The sequence below is a fragment of the Toxotes jaculatrix genome, chromosome 13, assembly GCF_017976425.1.
Source record: "Toxotes jaculatrix isolate fToxJac2 chromosome 13, fToxJac2.pri, whole genome shotgun sequence".
NCBI classification, from domain to species: Eukaryota; Metazoa; Chordata; class Actinopteri; family Toxotidae; genus Toxotes; species Toxotes jaculatrix.
In genome coordinates this window covers 7646353-7666091 of record NC_054406.1, presented here as the reverse complement: position 1 = coordinate 7666091, position 19739 = coordinate 7646353, and the positions used below count along the sequence as shown (strand labels likewise).

Below are 19739 nucleotides of genomic sequence, written 5' to 3'. Positions count from 1 at the left end.
GACAGTGTGTGTGGAACACTTGCAGAAAGGTGGTAACTTTAATGTTGTGGCACTTTCAGGACGATGGAGGAAGTTTTTGATCATTTTACCTTTCTCTCATTTCTTTTCTCAAGATTGTCTGTGCCTGGCTCAGTTTCTTTTTTTTAAAGCTAGGTTGTACTTTGAGAATGAGAGGGCCCTCTCAAGAAGAAGGGAAAGGGGAAAAACAGAAAAACCCTCAGAAATGCTTGCATGGTGACTGGTTTATAGAATTCAAAGAATGACAAGCGCTCTCTGTTTCGTAGTGACTGACTCGTTCTCAATCACTGCCGACATTCTTGTTCGTCAGCATATCAGGTCAATGACCGGCTGCCATGCTGGCAGGCTCATGTATGAGGACGCGCTGATAGTGCGTTCATGCCTGTGAATGTTTAGCTCCTACTCAGTGTATTTAGTCTAAATGTAAATATTTTAGTTTGGCATCGTAGCTATGATAATAGATGCCTGTCATACCAACACTTCCTCTTCCCACCAGAGAGTGAGTCAGGTGAGGCATGTCACACATGGCCGGGTATCATTGTAAATTTTTCAGGTCTAGAAGGGTTCCATTAACACAGCTCATTCTGATTCTCAACACTGAAGCAGGGGATATGTTCTCCAAATAATGTATGAATCAAATCAAGTGTTTAAATAGAGACACTATTTACATATTTACTGGTGAAAATTTTATTGAACATAACACTGGCTTCCTAAAAGAGGACATAACTGATGATGGGGAAAACTAGAAATGATCCAAATTTATCAATACATTCATCTAGAGATCAATTACATGCACATCCGGGCCACATTATCAGTAGGCACAGATCCTTACTGTTGTCCCACAAAGACAAAATATGTCTCAGATATTGATTAAACTTTCATGAACGCGTTTCATTAAAGGATTCATCTGTTCTGGTTAAGCTTTTTTTTTTTTTTGGTCTAAAGAAAGCGTTCCTCTGTAGAAACAGCAGAAAAGACAAAGTTTAACAAATATCTGATATCCTTTGACATTAATTCTCTGCCATAAAAACATACTAGAATCAAAAGTTGTGTAAAACTGTTTTCTTTATAACCTTGCAGAAGCAAACGAAATCAAAGACCTCTTGATCAATCAAACATATCTCTAATATTAAAGGCACGTACGCAGTAGCTGGCAAACTACATTTCTCAAAACCAAAATAACTGAAAACTTCACTATTTTCACATTTAGTGTGCATGGCCTGGAACAAAGTGTGGTTCTTCTAGTTAAAAATAAAGAAAAGAGCTGCAGTGTAGTGACAGAATAAATAAACATTAACACATCAAAGCTTCTTTCAATCACTGAAAAGTGAGAACTAACAATCACAATCTGTCGATTTGAACTTCACATCCACCTAAAGAGGGAATCTTTCATGATCAAATATAACTAAGATCAAACCTGAAAGAAAAAAGCAGTGTTTTACTTCTATTAAAAACGTAATGCTGCAACACTTTATAGACCATTCGTGTTTTACCTTTGCCTGTTATTCAACTTAGAAAACAACATGAAATTTAGCAGCTTCCTTATTTTTCTTTTTTTCTAGAACCAAAAAGGTGCTATGTCACCTGTGTGTATGTCAATTTGCAACAACCTGCTAACGAAATAAGAGGAAAATGCAAAATGACTGGTTTGGTTGCCAGTCTCCTTTAGACAAATTAACGAAATTATTAAATGAGACACTTTGGGGGTTACTAAAGATCACTAAACTCTACATGTTTTACTCTGTGTGCTCTGGGATACCCAGTGTATGTAGATCATGTGTTGGAGGTCCCCATGGCTACATTACAAAAAAATATTAAAGAGAACTGGTGGTCTAAAAAAAAAAATGTAAATAAAAAGTAAACAGAGAGAAAAAAACTGAAAAATGAACTGAAAAAAAACTTTAAATGTGAATGTTTGAGAAAAGTGCTAAAGTGATTTACCTGTCATTACTTCCACTATGGCTGTGTATGCCATGTACATATATATGTGTGTGTGTGTGTATATCAGGTTGGTTTCACCTGGATGTTCCACACATCTGCTGTAAACTGACAGTTGAGAGTCAGAGCAATAAAAGTCTTTCAGATCTAGAAACCAAACGCTTAGGGCTCTAACACAGCACTCTCTCTGTGTGTTTGCCCAAATCTACTAAAGAGCTGCTGACACAAAACTGGTCTGACCGGATCTTATTATTATCACCGAAAGAACGGGAATCTCATCCTGTGGGATCAGACAGTCACAGCCGACTTGAGGCAAATCATCTCCACAAAAATTTCTTAGCATTTGTTTTAACCTGTTTGGAGGAGAGGAAGGTTGCATTCCCTGACAGGGGAGAGAGAGTCAGTCAAATGACAGAAAAGTATTCAACAGTCAATTTAACATGCCTTTCTGTAACTGACAACATGTCTAATACTGTATTGTATGAATATATTTAACTGAACTGCACTGGTGCTCAACAGAAAAATACCATCTCCTTAAAACCTTGTGTTTGTGTGATCTGAACATTATCACTTAGAATGTACATTATGAACTGCAACATGCACTAGGTACTGAGAAAACACTATATAGCAGAGGAAAATCCACACAACACATTACTGAAGGACTTTGCATTAGGAGGCATGACCTGACAGAGGTAGGTAACAACAACTAAGTCCAAAATGACAAGCACAAGTCTAGCTTATAATTAAAGACTCAGAGGGACACATTTATGAGAGGCACAACCACTCTGTACCAGAAGCTACTACAATTACAGCTCTGAAGAGGAGAAGGTAGGCAAGAAATGTCCTATAAAACCACCACTTGTGCTGTATCTTAGTGTTTTATTTTACTCCTTTCCCCCTACGTGTCTCTATTTAAGCTGTGGCGGCAAACTTCCAGAGGGCTTCTCGTTCAAATTCCTCCATTTCCTCCTCCAGGGAGTCGTTGTCCTTCTGCCCATCACCCTCTAAAATGTCCACCATGTCCTCCAGAATGTCCGCTATGTCCTCAGCAAAGTCGCTGAAAAGGACCCTGTCGTGGATAAACACGCCGTCCTCGAAGAACTCTGCAGTCAGCTTTCGGATCTTGTCCTTGCTCTCGGATGAAGATCCTTCAAGCTTGCTCAGGTAGCCCTCCAGCAGTTCCTCAAACTCAGACAGCTCCACTGCATAGAGCCCCTCCTTGCTGGCGCAGTTGTCCACAGAGCTGCAGCCCAGCTGGGGGTGGACGTTGCGCCGGAGTTTCTGCTCCTGGTCTCTCCAGAAATCGTTGTGGTTGTGCTGATGAGGCTGGTGGGGCTCACGATGGTGATGCTGATGATGATGATGACTGTGGTGGCGAGGGTTTTTACTAGGCTGGCTGTGCCATGGTTTCTCCTTCCTCCTCTCCTCTCTGTCCATTCTGCGCTCGTCCTTCTTCCTCTCCCACTCGTCCTGGTGTTTCCTCCAGGCCTCTTTGTGAGAGTTTTGCTTCTGAGACTTCCATTCATTTTCCTTCTTATCTTCTTTGTCCTTCCACCCTCCCTCTTTGCTGTGCTTCCACTCTTTCTCTCCTCTCCACTCTTTCTTTTCTTGTTTCTTCCAGTGGTCCCGCTCATTGTTTTTGCCCTTGTTCCCTTTCCATTTGGACTCTTGTGGCTTCTTCTTCCCCCACCTCTCAACTCGTTCAGAGAGCTTCTTCTGGATCTCCTCCAAACTGTCCCTGACATATTTCCCACCACCTCCATCTTTTCTCATCCCCTCCAGTCTCTTTCTGCTCTCCTCTAAAAGAACCTTCTGTTTCTGGAGTTCCTCCTTCAGCCTGCCTCCCTCATTTATGTCCTCTCTCCTCTCAGGTCCAGCTGCTTTCTGCTTACTCTGGCCATCTTTGTCAACAGGCTGAGGGGCTGAAGTAGGAGTAGCCACAGACATTTTCTGATTGGCTGTGAATGAAGAGAGTAAGTTAAATCGATAGCAAATTAAAGGTCAAAAGATTATCACTGAAAAGTTTGTTTTTTTTCGCACAGTACCCTTCTACCTGCATTATCATTTAAATAAATACTAAATGACTGTAATAGACAACAGCAAAGGCTATTAAATGACCTAATTCACTTCATGTTTGCCAAATCATACCTGTAAGCTGGTTGAGTTCAGTTACCCTGGCCCTCAGACTCTCCAGCTCTTTCTTCAGTTCAGGGAGAGACAACAGCTCCTCCTTCAACTTTGTATTTTCTTTTTCAAGATCTGCTTTACCTTTTTCATCACCACTCACTGCTACTGCCTTCAGTGCTGCGTCGAGTTCTTCTTTCTGAGACTGAAAGATAAAGATAAAAATGCCTTAAACAAAAGCATTAAACAAGTGCCTTAGTCAAAGCCAGGCTCTACACAACTTGGGCAATAATCAAAAATATTTATTGAAAACGTGCTGTCTATATGTTGCAGTGCATTTAAAGATGATGAACATCATTAGCATCAATGTGACTGTATACTGACCTGTAGTTGAGCCTCTAGCAGCGCGATTTGTTGGTTTTCCTGTGTCAGTTTATCCAATAACTCTTTCATATCCTGTGGATCACTGCTAAGCCAGTCCTGGATTGAAAATCATTGGCAAATGAATAATACAAATATTTCTAAATAATCCAGTCTCTATATCCTTTTGGTGTTTTTTTTTCTTTTTTTTGCGTTTTAAGACTCATGTTTTCTTTATATAGTACTGTATAGACACATGTTGGACATGTGAAGTGAGAGATAGGAACAGACCTGGCTTTGTTCTCCATCACTCAGTTCAGAGGCGTCAAAGTCACCTGTCAAACAAGAAAACACATCTTTCACTCAAGTCTTACGACACTTTTATTGACACACAGCTGCCAGGCAGTCTTACAACAACACAAGATGCTTTTGTCGTGAAGTGCACTGTATGAGCTCAGACCACTACTTGTGCACTACACAGAAGCTATTTATTTAGGCAGATTATTCAAAATTACATTTAAAAGGTATGATATGTTTGTCTTACCAAGCAAATTGCTTGCAACAGATAATTTTCCCCTCAACTTAAGCACCCTTCACATCCAGTGAGTCCTTCCAAACAGTGCTAAAGAGTGTTATTGTACAATTCAAAATGCGTGTTATGTGCCATTTTCTGCTGCCACTGCATGAAGTGTCAGGCCAGATAAGTGTTTGGACAAGCTACAGAGTGTTAGCCAGCTAGTGCACAAGCTTACAGTGCTGTCTCATCTTTAGCACTGGACCTACCATAATCCAGGTCAGAGAGGAAACCTGTTGACACAGTTCAGCTTAGTTAACAAGATCTAAAAACAGACATTACTGCTGAAATATTGCTGAAAACCATGTGTAATTTGTAAATACTGGCATGGTCAAAAAAGCAAATGTGTAATTTTCTGACAATATCTACGACAAACCCTCAAGCTGTCAAATCTCTGATGCAACAGGTGTAAACAGGTGCATCGATTCTGATCATTTATAAAAGTCGATGCACAGTTAGAACAAACTGTCATACCAAATTACTTCTAACATGAATAGCGTAACATGGTTTCATGTTTTTTTTTTACTGTTACAGTATAGCATCCAGCAGCTGTGAGCGACAGTAGAGCCTCTTAGTGTACCTGACCATAAAAACAGAAGCAAGCTGGCAGGCATGAGAGGAACTCACCTGAAAGGAAGAGGGAACCTAAAAAGAGCAGAATCAGAGCTCCCACAATGCATTTGTTCAAGGAGAACCATGGCTTTTCCTCCTTCTTCTCAGGCATCTTGAACTCCACTTCCTCATCCTCATCTTCCTCATCTGATGTTCTTGGTCTTGGAGCCTCGAAAGAGGGAACATTCCTCCTCCTCAGCCCGTCATCAAAGCTGCTTGTGTCGCGCAAATCAAAACTAGCTGATGGCTCTAAGAAAGGTAGAAATGTAACAAGAGAAGACAGAGACTCTGAACATGAAAAGGGACTGGCAAGGCAGAAGAGTTGTCACATTTTAGAATGTATTTTTGTGACAGATTGCTCTCAAACCTAAACCACATGTATTGGCAAGTGGTGCGGAGTCACTTCAACAAATCATGTTTATATTTTTGGCTACAGAAGTGTCAGAACGACACTTATTTCCAAAAATCATAATTATCTACTGGCAGACTGCCTCATACAAAACACTAAAATCTAAGTGAATACATGAACTGCAAAACTCAACAGTGTGTAAACAGTGTGTAAAAAAAAAAAACAGGCTCAGAAAAAGTCAGTGTTGCTCATGGAAATGGATGACATTTTCCCACTAAATTACAACAACAGTAATTTCATGCATGGGGATTTCTCATTTTCTCAGCGGGGTGTACGCCTCCCTGTCATACTGATAAATCACTTTCCAGCTGCTAGCGTGACACAGATAAGAAACATGTTAACCAATTATTCTGCAAGAGGACTCTCATTTTCTGCTTCTTTTGACTGGTGCTAATTACAAAAAGCCATAAACCACTTACTTCCCCCAAGGCTGTGTCACCAAATGGGCAAAGCTGCTAACTGCTGTGGGGGCACAGACCCCCGAGGAGCCCACAATAGCTGCATGTTCACTGTGTGGCAGTTGGTTTATGGTAATATGATCCATTATAACTTTACTTGATAATACGTCCTAGGAAAGTACATCAACTGACATGTCACAGTTGATATTGTGCATATAGAAACCATATTTCTACATATTACCACACAGCAAACACAGGGCAGAAAAAACTGTACACAAAGCACAGAGAGAACGGTGGATTAGTAATTTTTTCCCCTGGGCCATAGGTTATTCTAACAATGACTTTACTTGAAGTTTAGGTGTTCATAAATTATGTATTATTTGTTTCACTAGTTTCTTCCTGTCACTCTACTGCCATGTGCTGACATATCTTGCAAGCATCACCCATCCCATACCTTCTTCTTCTTCTCTCTCATCCTGGGTCAATGTCTCAGACAGCTCTGTTGCCTCCTGTTCCACTGCTGCCTCCTCCCCTGCCTCCACTGAACCAACTGTCTCTAGTGCGGGACTTTCTTCAGTGGAGTCTTCTGTAACCAAGACTGAGCTCGGCAGCTCTTTACTTTCTGGAACAAAGCTCACATCAGCATCAACATGAGAGGAAGGATCAGTGGCTGTAATGGTCTCTGTGGGGATGTCAACCTCGAGTTCGGTAGTGAAGACAGGACTCTCCCCAGGAGGGCTCACAGAAATCGGTCCGATATCAGCAGGTGTGTCAAATACAGTAGAGACAGGGATCTCAGTCATGAGAGGAGCAGAGCAGGACTCCTCAAGCTCAGATGGGGGGAGTTCAGCTGCGGGAATATCGAGTGGAGCCCCCAAATCGATGTTGGTGACAAAAGGTATGGCTCCCAGCTGCTCATTGTCACTGGGGGAGCTGGTGTCAATATCATGGATAATTGGAGGCTGACTCTCCAGGTCGAGGTCTGCAGGGTCAAGGGGGTTTTGAGGAAGAGGACTCATTCGGGCTGGACTGGAAGGGATGGGACCCTCACTGGACTCTGGAGAGGTCTCTTGACACACCTAGAAATAAGGGCATTGGAGAAGAAGCTTCATTGCATTGTATTGCAATCTTCACTGCAATAAGGGTGTTGTTTTGTAATAAAGTGCTACAATTCTGTTTTGCAGTGTATCAAAATCTATACTGTCTACAATATGTCTCTTTTATTTAATGACTTCCTGTGCTGCCCTGAGAGACTTTTAGACAATTTCAAGAGAACAGGTCTCAACTGTCTCTTTTATACTGAGACACTGACATAGTAAGACTGAGGCAGTTGCGATTTCCCAGTTATCTGATTGTAAAAAAAAAAAAAAAAAAAAAAAACCTGATATGGTAAAAGGCATCGCTCTCTATTGAGGCTACTTACATTATTACATTATTGTGTACTAACCTGATGGCCTTCCTCAGACAGGACAGTTTCTACTGGAATGTCACTTGGTTTGAACTCTGCAGCAGCCCCTGAAATAACATCAACACAGTGTCAGCAGAAGAGCTGCAGAAGTTTTACAAGCAACGTCTTCAATCTGAAAACGTCATCGTGCCACAACCTAAGCCACTGATCTTTTAAATGCTCCAGCCCTCTTAGCTGTCAGTACCTGCAACCTCCTCAGAGAGACTGGGGACGTCACCCAGGCTCTCAGTGCCGTCGTCCACAGGCCCGACATTCTCAACAGCAGCTTCCTGTGGAGTAAGAAGAGCCAATAAGATCAGGCTTCCCACAGTCATCTTCATTAACACCTATAGTACTCCCACTGGTAATGCTGACCTTGACATTTTCAGTACACTCAATCCAGGCATGCTCGCCCATGCACAGAAATGCCTGGGCTGAGGGATATATTAATATTTCTTGTTGGCCGTTGTAATGGAATCATGGGGTTTTATTTTAATTTGTAGTTTGCCATTTTGTTGCCCTAATTAACAACACAGAAGTTACTGAATCAGACTTCTTTGGTAATGATTCTGAAATGCTATATAATTCTCCATTTTTTAACTGGTACTGTGATATATACTCAGCTGTCATAGGTCTTCTGCCCTTAATGATATAAATGGGGTAAGCAAAATATTACCGCTTAGTAAAATACATCAAAATTCAGCAGCACAACATAATATGGAATAAAATAAATATCTCTCTAAAACAGTTTCAACAAAAACTGAGCACTCTAACCATCATGAAGGTAAGATTTATTGTATGGCAGTTGTATTAGACTGCATTAGTTTTACTTAGGTGTACTTAATAAACTGGCAACTGAAAATATATTGATAACTAAGGAGAATCTTTTGATGACTACATTGTAAATACCTTTGTCCTCAGTGATCTACCTTAACACAGCTGAAAAGTCAAACACAAATGCTTGCACATGGAGTTGAAGTATAAAACAAAATAGCAGAAAACAGCTATGGAAGAATAGACAAGTCAGTGCCTTACACATTCAAGAGTACACACATTTCAGACTGGAAAGTATCTGACCAACATTCACCATGATTTTATTATTATGGGCAGTTCAGGGTTGCAAGTTCAGACATGTCATATTATACATGAGCCTGTATTCATGAGACAGGATAATAACACGGTGCAAATGATATCCTGGCATACAGATCTCCAATCAGAGTTTCCTGAGCTGGTTTGTGAGTCTTACCTCGGGGGAGAGGAGGGTCCAGCTGTTGGTTGAGGACGCACTGCTGCCTGTGCTATTGCTGTTGTCAGACATCGCCCTCTTCAGGCTCAACTTGGCACAGTACGGTGCAGATTCAGCTTTATGATATTCTGCAGACGACGACAGAAACAACGTGTCTTCATTGATCGTGCCTGATGCACACACCATATGCCTTGTGGGAGTTAAAACTACTCTCCAAATGTAATAATCAGACTGCAACTTGGTTATTAATATATATAGATACAGAAATTGTTAGTCTTAAACATGAAAGTCCACACAAAATGCCAAACTGTGTCTCATTCCCTGCATTATTTTGATGGCTATTATGAAAATGCCGGTCTAACAGGACACTAATATGCAATCACGTTGCAGTTTGGGACCTAATTTACCGCACACACGGGATAAAGATCACATTGTCGTTGATACAAGTTATGTAACGGTATGGTGGCACCCATAATATGCTGCTGCGCAGTTAAACAAAGGGTTCAGTCAGTAGGAAACAGGAATCTCCTGATTATAATCATCATCGCTGCTATTTCCAGCCAACCATTCATTCAGACAGACCCATCCATCCTGTGTGGTAGCTAAATTACCAAAAATGGCCAAACCCCAGACACGAGCAGCTCATTGATTCAAAACCGAGCTAACAAAGGTTAATACTCACTTGTCGACAACACTATGTGCGCTAAGGTTCTGATTTGCACATATGAGAGACAAAATTTAGGGGCTGTGGTTGTTGTAGCAACCAAATTCAAGGTTCACTCATGATGGTAAACAAAGGATGGTAGGCTGAATATTCCCACTCCCACTCTTCCGCGTTCTCACTCAGGCCCCGCCGCTGGCGAGCGCTTCAAACACCTGCTCTGATCTTATCAAGGTAAACACAAAGAAGACGTTTTATTTACCCGACTTGCCTACAGCTCAGTCGTCGGCTGTTTTTTTTCCCTTCAAAACGTTTTGTTTTTTAGTAAGAACAACGCTCCTCTCCTCCTCTGAACTTGGGAACTTTGGGAATTCCAAGCTGCGTCACGTCGACCAAGGCGCTCCTCGTCCAATAGGATTTCAGTAAAGCCTTTGGAGCACCCGCCCCTGAACCAAGGCTGGGCCAATCACATAAAAGTGTCGTGTCAGGAAAACGACGCACAGCCCCGCTTGATTGACGCCCGCAGGTGAAAGTGGCAGGTGATGGACGCAGATCCCTCCCATGGGTTTTTATAATACAACTTCATGTGTGAACCTAACCCACAAGATGCTTCGCACACATATATATATACAGAAGGGAGCGGCTGCTAGGGCCAGCCGCACACTGACACGTCTGCAGAGTTATATTTGAACTGCGGGACTTACCACAGTGGACATCCCCTCCACTCCTATTGCTCCAGGGTGGACATTCATTTCATCACCTTGCTCATGCTCTTCTATTATTAGTCTGTTAACTGTTTTGTCTGTGATAGGCACATTTACTTTTACACCTCTGCACAAGATTGGATTAGCCAACCAATTGAGCAAAGCTGGCTGCTTAGGGGCCCTAAAAGCCCCAAGTTTACTCCATATCTTCTGATCCTGCATCATTTGTTTAATCACAGATTTGTTAGAAATATGCACTGATGACTCAGCTTAATCATTTAGGTTTACTGGTTGGTTTCTGGGTGCTTGAGGACACACTGAAACTGTCATGTACAGTTTAGTTGGAGGTCGACAGGGGCTTGGTCATCCTGAGAGATTTAAGTGTGGCCCCTTTCACAGTGCAATAATAGGGTTAGGGCTAGGGTATACCACTTAATCATTTATGTAATTTGTATACAGTTAGCTTTATAAAAATGCACAATGCACCATAATTTATAATTTGATTCTGTTAGTAGGAGGCATAGTTTTGATCTGCAATGTAACTAACTACACCTCTTACGTAAATATGGAGGAATAACAAATATGATCATTTCCTTTTAAATGTAGAGTGTAAGTACAAAGTATCATAGAATTAAGGACTCAAGTAATGTGTAAATACCTCAAAATTGCATTTATTTTTAATCTACTTTAAGGTCCAATTTACTCTTGCTTACTCAACTCAGATTGCTGTCCTCTCAGATTTGGAGAATATTCTGGAAACAAATGTAGTAATGTGGCATTTTAATTAAGCATTTCAATGTGTATAAAAATTATAACTTTCTAAAGTTGTTCTAAGTTTGCTGTGGAGGTCAGTGCCCTGGAGGTCCTACAGCAGCTGCTCTTGTCACTTCGTGTCACTTCTCTGTCTCTTTATTGCATCTGTTACAGTTTTGCCGAGATTTAACATCTGCACACGGTAGTAGCGTGAAACGTAATCTGGGTCACTCGTTACGCAATAATATTAAAGTATGTCATGTTTGCATTGCAGCAGACTCGCAGCAGCTTCCACAGTGAACCTGGATGTTTTCTCTACAATGCTGACCAATTAGGAGGCGAGATTGGTTTTGCGACATTTCCCTGCGACAGACAGAACTAGCCAATGGCAAGAGAGCGCTTCAGTTCGATTGGCCAATGGGATGAGGCGAGGTGCATTTGAACGGTGAAAAGCGGGCTCGCAAACATTCGAGAGGGAAACAAAGAAGGAGAAACATCTCGCGGCAGTTGGACGCAAAACTGGAATAATTTACTTTTTTAAACTTCAGGACACCTTGCACATTAATAAGGTAACTTTTGAACCTCACCGGTTATGTCACATAGCGGCAGAAATGTATATTGTGGCGTTTACATCGACATAGTGTGTCAGAGATAACTTGTTCTCGGCTAACTTTAGCGACATTAGCTTAGCCACACTCGCTTCGCGATAGAAACTAAAACTTGTTGCGACGGCCACTAGACTGTTTAGCTAATCTGCTTTATTTGTGATTTGGAATGTTTACTAATGTTGAAAAACCTCTCCACCAGATTTTCGTCATGTCTCACAAACAGATCTACTACTCTGACAAATATGACGATGACAAATACGAGTACAGGTGGGTACGTTTTATGTTTTTACATCGTGCACTTTGTCAGTGTGTCAGCGTTATTCTATAACACATTTAATTCTCGCCAAAGTAACCTTGTACTGAAACGATCGTCAGTTATGTAACAGTGGACGCCAAAATCATTTTAATCAGGTACACTCCTTTTCTTTTAATATTTACCCTTATTTTCTACACAGGCATGTAATGCTACCCAAAGACATTGCGAAGCGCGTACCCAAGACCCATTTGATGTCTGAGACCGAGTGGAGGAACCTGGGTGTCCAACAAAGCCAAGGATGGGTGCATTACATGATCCACCAGCCAGGTACTTAATCTTGATGTTAAACCAAGGATAATGTCTTCAACAACTGATCTGAAAATATCCCAGTAGTAAAAATTGTCTCTGGTTTTGTTTGTGTTCATAGTTTTTGACCATCTAAGCAATTCCTTGATTGATTTCTATCTTTAGAGGACAGATATGTTGCTAGTTAGCATGTTTGCTGTTTAGCTGATTGAAAGTTGCAGCCCCATGGGCCCCCTTTTGCATTATGAAGATGAAAGATAACAAGTGCCTTGACAACCCCAGTGAGTGTGACACTTAAATGGGTATGCTTATACTTTTTGAGGGGGTGGTACAGATTAGTGGTCAACATTTCAATAGAAATTTTGGCTAGAACCGTATGGGCAACAAATGCAAATCCAGTCACACCTTCCATAAAAAAAAATGGTGTAATAGGAGTAACAGGAGTCAAGTTTCCCCACAAAGAATCAGAGCATCACACCTCTGATTATCTCTGCTTTATGTATTGAGTACCTTTCTTCTTTCCTCCTCTAGAGCCACACATCTTGCTGTTCCGGCGCCCTCTGCCCAACCCAAAATCATAAGTGAGACATACTCTGGGTCCATGGAAGATCAGTCCGACTTATGTGCCACAGATTGATGCGTCAAAATAGGGATCATGCAGATTACCAACTCTTCTCTGGTAGGTAACTTGTAATTTGGGCTGATCATGTTGGACCTTGAGGAGGACTATCACAGTTATGAACAGTGGTTGTGGAATGGAGTATGCCTTGAAGGAACAAAATCATCACCCTTCTCTTTGGGAAAAGACTTGTGCATGTGTTAACAGTGACACACCGCCTGCCAGAAACATTCAAATCAGCTAACACTGTCTTTTTGACTTAACCTATCTGTCCAACTTGATGAACCTGCTTGGATATTCCAGCTTTTTAGAACAATTGTTATAAGATGTGGGGAGATAAACTTGTTCAAACATTTGAGAGTCTAACAGAGTGTGTTCTGGGGCAAGCTCAGGCCACACCACAAGCCAGGTAGAATAGTTGGATCCCAAATTAAGTTTAACTCTGAAACACCAAACTGCGGTTTTAAGTGACATGTTGCTGCTTAGTTTAAATGACACTGTAAATTGGCATTTAACAATTTGTCATGTGCATGAAAATCCGCATTCATAATAGTCACCTAGAAACTAGTTTTGATCACCTTTTCCATAAGAGCATATATTTGGGGGCCTACCATAAAAAAAATCTTTTTGATGGGTCTGATTGTACCAGTGAGCTGCTCAGTATTTATGAATGTGTTGCCCTTTCTGAAATAAATGCAAACTTTTAAATCTTATTAGTGCAGACTTGTGTTATGACAGTATCTGTGGCTTACTGTTGTACAATGTGTAAACTATTGTACAATTACGAGTCACATGACACATTATATGCATGTAATTATTAAAAAAAAAAAAAAAAAAAGGGTGGTTGACAGCTGTGATAGCAGTTACTACCCTAAAAATGCTCTTATAGAATAATCCTAGATCACTGAATCAGCTGCTGGAAAGGCAATTACATTTATTATTGGTTTGGTATTGAATGGTCTTGCATTGCAGCACTTGGGGTGTGTTACTTACTTGTTCTGAATACTTACACTCACCCACTCTGATGTGTCAGTTTGCAATCTGTCTCATTTTGCTACCACGCACTAGCTGCTCTTTCACTTGAGGCTAAGGTTTTGCCTCAAAGTTGTTCTGTGAACTTGTGCCTTTTTGTAAAATTTGCTTTTTAGTTCTTTCTGACAGAAATAGTTTACATAATTTCACATTTGGGTATAGTGCTGTTGAACGTTTCAGAATTAATAAGTCATTACAGGGAACGCCACGGTGCATTTAGTGTTTGAAACAACTGAAATCATGTTGGATCAAATGCCTAGATCTTTAGAATTAGTCTGTGATGGGGTTTGTCCTTGTCTGGTGATCTTGACGACGATGACAACACTAGAATACTGGCTTATTACAGATGTGGAATTGGTAATACCCCATTTTTGCATTGTAACATGTTGTAGCTGCATCAAAATGGAAAAAAAAATTACTCATCGTGGTTTGCCATTTTTTTCCCCCTCCACTGTGTTTGACACGTCTTTGAACAGTCAGTGCTGGAAGATTTACAAGAAACTTCACTTTAAACTGTAGTTTTTATCCCATCATGTAGTATTTGATACAAACAAATATCCACCAGACAACAGCATGAAGTTCTTTTGAATACACTTCTCACAAAATAAAATAAAAGGAAAGCTTACAGTCAGTGCAGTGAAGGATAATTCCTAGCCTGTTCTCAAGGGCAGCTAGATCTCTAACAAAATTGTTAACTTGTGAACTTCACATAACAATGAATGATCCTGTACTGAACAAAGGAAAGAAAACACTTGATAATCATATAGAAACGGATGTGCACCTGCTGCACCAGTTGAAACATATTGCAGTTATATCACATGGCATTTCATTTGTGGCCTTTATCATTAAAATGCATTTTTCCTTCCACTGCAAATGATTTAACAACTTAACAGACTGAATTTAATGACTGCGAATGAGGCTCATTGACATGAGCATAGGAAATTCAAACTGGCCTGTTGCAACAAGCTTTAAAAATTATTTTATACTTGCTACAGAGAACTTTTCAAATGGAGCCCTAGGTCTGTGATTTTTCTGTATGTACAATTTCTTTTGTTACCAATTACTGATGCTGCCATTCACAGAAAAATAAAACTACTGCAAAGTTTAAGTGTAACCCTGGTTTCTAATGCAAAATGTTTTACTTTCGTACAGCTTATTTTTTTATTTTTAACACCGGCATACTCCTTTCTCTTATGACCCCAGAAACGACTAGCAGTTTATTCACAGCTGTGTGATATTATGGAACACAGTTGGTGTTCATTCAGTGGCACAGTGATCCTGCATCTGTTGTCTGGCACTGTGACTGGACTCTTGTTTTACTTATTAGCTGCCTGTAATGTAATTAGAATTTCTCCCATTTCATGTGTAATATGGGTCTCATCTACCGGTAACTGTCTCTGTGAGTATTATGGACAAAATGTTTTACTAAATGGTGTATGTGCATTAAGGGAGAGGCAGACACAGCATCTGCCACACATTTAGCAGTTATATGTGGTGTAAACGACTGGATTATTGGTGTAACAAAAAGGGACTGGGAAAAATTAAAAGGCCTGATAATTTAGAGGATATGTTGGTTTAGGAGTCCAACTCTTCAGCTCTTTGTTCATTAAGTTTTGTTCTTTAAAAACTTATAATAGAAAAAACGTTATTTAGCCCCATGTAATTATTTTAATCCTTCAAGTTATCTATGAACTAATGGATGGAAAAGTGTAAAAAAAAAAAAAAATTATACCATGTACATGACAACAAAGACATGACATCCCTGGTCAGGAAATGCGTTTGACTGAATAATTTAGGTTGTTATATCACCAGTTTCTTTTCATTATAGGTTAATAAGCTGCTTATTTACTTAATCATTTGGTCTGTAAAATCTCTGTGCCACAGACTGATCAGATCTTTAACTGTCTTTTTATCCAACCTGCGGTCAAATATATTAAGTTTGTCATCAGCAAATATTCACTTTTGAGACCCCTGAGTTTTTGGCATATTTGCTTTACAAAATTGACTAATGAATAAACAACGAATAGTTTCAGGTCTAGTTATCATTTGTATTTTGAGAATTTGGCTGACATCATTGAGGGATATAAAGCAATTAATGTAGTTCAGTTATCAGGTTAGATAACACATGGATGCTGTGGAAACTGCAAGTGGGACAAAAAGTGGGGTAATAGTTTCCCCGAGCCTCAAGCTGGAGGAGGCTGTAAAGAGATGCAGAGAGATACTGTGCTCAGTTAATTTCATCAGTCGGGATCCCAGTGTCACAGTTTGTCGTGGGCCTTTAAATTCCCAGCAGCATACCTGAAGTAAACTGGTGTCCTTTTTTTGTTATGGGATAGATGAATAACTATCAATAACCTACCACTCCCCAAAAGGGGGAGGTTAATATCTTTAGTAATCTGTCCTCTCTTTTTGTTTTCATAAAATATTTAACTCAAAGAAAACATCCTGTTTGCCAGCATGTCTGGTTGCCTCAGACTGAATTCTTGTAGACAGTGTATAATTATCAAAGTAAGAGTAGTTATAATCCATTCACAAAACAGTTCAATGCAAATAATGATAATCCCTATCAAAATAAAGCTGGATTCGAAATTTCTCTGACACGCACCACTTCTTTCTGAGTTTCACACTTAGGACTGTGGAGGGCAGTACAACACAACTATGAAAAAACCAGAAGCCTGTCTAGGTTAATTCAGCTGGCTTTTTGCATATGTGCTGCATTGAACAAAATGTAAACAAAAATGCTTGTGACTCAGGGTTATATTTAGACTGAATCTGTACCTTTTGTTTGTCTGTATCACATTAGTAAACAATTTCTGTTATGTGGTGTTGCTCTGATCTTAACAAAAAAAAAGGGAAGAATAAAAGCAAGTCTGTGTCCCAGATGCATACAGACTAAGAATCAGTGCTAACAGAGCACCATAGCGACAGTCAGACACTGTGGGTAGTAGGCACGGTAGACACAACTTTGGAAGTCAAGGGTAAAATGAGGAAAGATAATGTTTTGTGAATCACAGGAAGATTTCTGACAATTTCTGGAAAATGTTGCCCGGGTAATCACTAGGCTCTGATGGTCAGCAATCTGAGCCTCCTGCTGAGATCCGGAGATGTGTGGTGGGAGGCAGAATAAGATGTTTTTACGCTTTAAGGTGGGGGGAAAAATGCTTGAGCGTCTTATAGAGATATCTGTGAATCATGCTGAAAATTGCTTCCTGTTGGAAACTTAAAGGTAAATGATAACCTGAATCTGGATCTGTATGTACAGAATAGCTAGGTGCAGCAAGATGGTGAACCAGTTTATCAGGCTGATGACCTTTTATTGAAAACCTACCAGTCAGCATTATTCGCGTATAATGTTATTATAAGGGGGCGAATACTGAGTGGTTGAATTTATGGGTGCAACTAACAGTTATTTCCATTATCAAATAAGCTTCAGGTTATTGTCTTAAATAACTGATTAATCTTTTGTCCAATAAAAAATTCGAGGTAATGTCTTCAAATTGCTTGTTTTGTCCAATCAGGTCAGACAAAGAAAAGCGCAACATCCTCACTTCAAAGTCTCTATTTGAGCTCATGACCATACGACCTGTGTTAAAGTGTCACAGCCAATCATTGCTTAATCTTAGGGCCAAGAGCCAGATCATTGGCTGCATTTGTCTTTTCATGCATGTTTCTCATTAGGTTTTCTTGTGCAGTTAAGAAATGCAGTGCTTAGAGATTGCCTTTAGGTTTTACAAACAAAAGACACAAACGCTCAGGAGGATATCTTTGCTTAATGACATCTCATTTTTCTTCCCTGTCAAAAATCTGTGTTGTTCTTTTACATATTGTTATACTGTCTGAGCAAAGCCTTGTTGTAAGTCTTCTTTGGTTGTTGTCCATCAATCAGATTCATCCCAGTTTAGATATAATCCAAACCCCTGTTGCCATGCACGTCCGCCCCATGGAATGACTCTAGGCCCACCTAGGGTGCCCTGCCCCCACCTTTAAGAGTACACATCTAAAAATCACTCGGTCAAAATTTACCCAGATTTGGTTGTTGAGCCACCAGTGCATCACTGGGTTAACTTTACTGTCTACCCATGGGTAGAAAACCACCCAAAGCAAGGGGTTGTTTTGACTCATTGTGTGAATGTTATTTTGCTTACTGTTGGGTTATTTACCCAAACTAAAATATTTTATGGCTGTGTGCTGCTATATTCTACTCCAGCTCTTTTTCCTTTTTACGTCACTCGTTGGTACTGACTCTTACTGTGTATCCTTTGCAGTTTTGAATGTCATATGCACGTTGTTTTGTACAATTAATAATGAATGTGTGACAGTTTTAAGGTAATATTAAAATAACAGGGTGAAAACAACACTTTGGCATTTGGCTAAGTGTTGTGTCACCGGTATTTTGCCCCAAACCAGTCAGTGATTTTTTTAATGTGTAGATTAACACCCCCTGAAAGTCTTGTTTTTGCTGACTTAGATTGTGATTTAACTTCCCACCTTGCAGCAGCGATGCACAGGTGTACTCCAGGACCTTGTGACATAATTTTTTGGTGTGGTTACAGGTGCAATGGTGCACAGATCTTGCCACACCCACAGAGCTTACTGTACATTACGAACCTCCATACAGCATGACAAACTGAATCGGTGTGCGATTTTGGTATTGGGAAATGACATTGTACCTCCGTTCAATAATAAAAAAAATATTCCAAAAGACCTTTCAAGTGTTATTAGGTTTAACCATGTATATGAATAATTTAAAGTAAAATGAACAGCACCGAGAGGAAAGTGTGATGGAGGATAACTGGGTGTGAAGATGTGCTCAGTTAAGGACCGGGGGGGATGAAATGAGATGGAAATTTTACACTGAAAAAAAGAGGTGAGACACAAAGAGACAGAGCCAAACAGGGCAAAAGGTAAGTCTTTACAGGAACAGGTAGGAGAGGGTTGTGAATGGAAAAGGAATACAAAAAGAGAGAGTCAGAGAGAGAGAGGTGAGAGAAAGAAGGTCAGACAGAGAGATGGAAAGTGCTCTAGTGCGAGGGGGTATTTACGTCTGGGTGTCGCTGGCACAGCGGGACGCCTCCTAAAAGGAAGTCAAGTTTGATACAGAGTGCGAGGGAAGAGAGAGCTGCTGTCTAAAGACGGCTGATGGAACAAAGAGCTCAAAATTGCTCCATTAGACTGTCCAGAGAATCCTATTCTAAAAATGAATTTTAGAACAGCACGAAATAATTTATAGGACTAATCTATCAAAGTATACAAAAAAAAACCTGGCAATTCATTCTAAGGTTAATATTCTGTGAAACAACAAACTGTCTGTGATAAATTAATCTTTGAATAATACATTTCACAAAATGTATAATTTAGTTAATGTGATTTACCGATTTGCCTCAGACTGATACTGTCAGGGGAAATGAAAATATGAAAAGATCTCCCACCCCCTAAGACACGTGACATGAGATCTTGGGGCCAGAAGGGCAATTCCAGCAAAAATGAATGTCATATATTAAATTAAAGCTCCTGGTGGGATCTATCCAAAGGGAAAGGCACACTGCTGCGCACATTATAAAAGACAAAAAGAAATGAAAAATAACTTGTTTCAAGTTTTAATACAGTATATGAAAAATCCCCACTGTGTGTTTCTTACATGGCATGTTTTATTTTTTATTTTTTTCTGCATAAT

At 40.1% G+C, this 19739-nt stretch overlaps 2 protein-coding genes across 4 annotated transcripts; one reads left to right on the top strand and one right to left on the bottom strand.

The window, feature by feature from the left end:
- Positions 1–902: 902 nt before the first annotated feature.
- On the bottom strand, positions 903–10278 carry pbxip1a (pre-B-cell leukemia homeobox interacting protein 1a). Of its 3 annotated transcripts, none has more exons than XM_041053791.1 (11): positions 10050–10278; positions 9127–9254; positions 8086–8170; positions 7881–7948; positions 6888–7512; positions 5642–5875; positions 5224–5247; positions 4732–4775; positions 4465–4560; positions 4105–4285; positions 903–3914 (listed from the first exon to the last, which is right to left on the bottom strand). In XM_041053791.1, exons 2-11 carry the CDS (start codon positions 9196–9198, stop codon positions 2869–2871), a joined length of 2475 nt encoding a protein of 824 aa, XP_040909725.1. In that variant the 5' UTR covers positions 9199–9254; positions 10050–10278; the 3' UTR covers positions 903–2868. The 3 variants fall into 3 exon arrangements, with proteins under 3 accessions (XP_040909725.1, XP_040909726.1, XP_040909727.1); XM_041053792.1 differs by lacking the exon at positions 10050–10278 and adding an exon at positions 9809–9949; XM_041053793.1 differs by lacking the exon at positions 5224–5247.
- Positions 10279–11698: 1420 nt separating this feature from the next.
- cks1b (CDC28 protein kinase regulatory subunit 1B) lies at positions 11699–14970 on the top strand. The gene is made up of 4 exons (XM_041054037.1): positions 11699–11813; positions 12052–12119; positions 12308–12435; positions 12946–14970. The coding sequence occupies exons 2-4, from the start codon at positions 12061–12063 to the stop codon at positions 12993–12995; spliced, it is 237 nt and encodes a 78-aa protein (XP_040909971.1). The 5' UTR covers positions 11699–11813; positions 12052–12060; the 3' UTR covers positions 12996–14970.
- The last annotated feature ends 4769 nt before the right edge of the window (positions 14971–19739 follow it).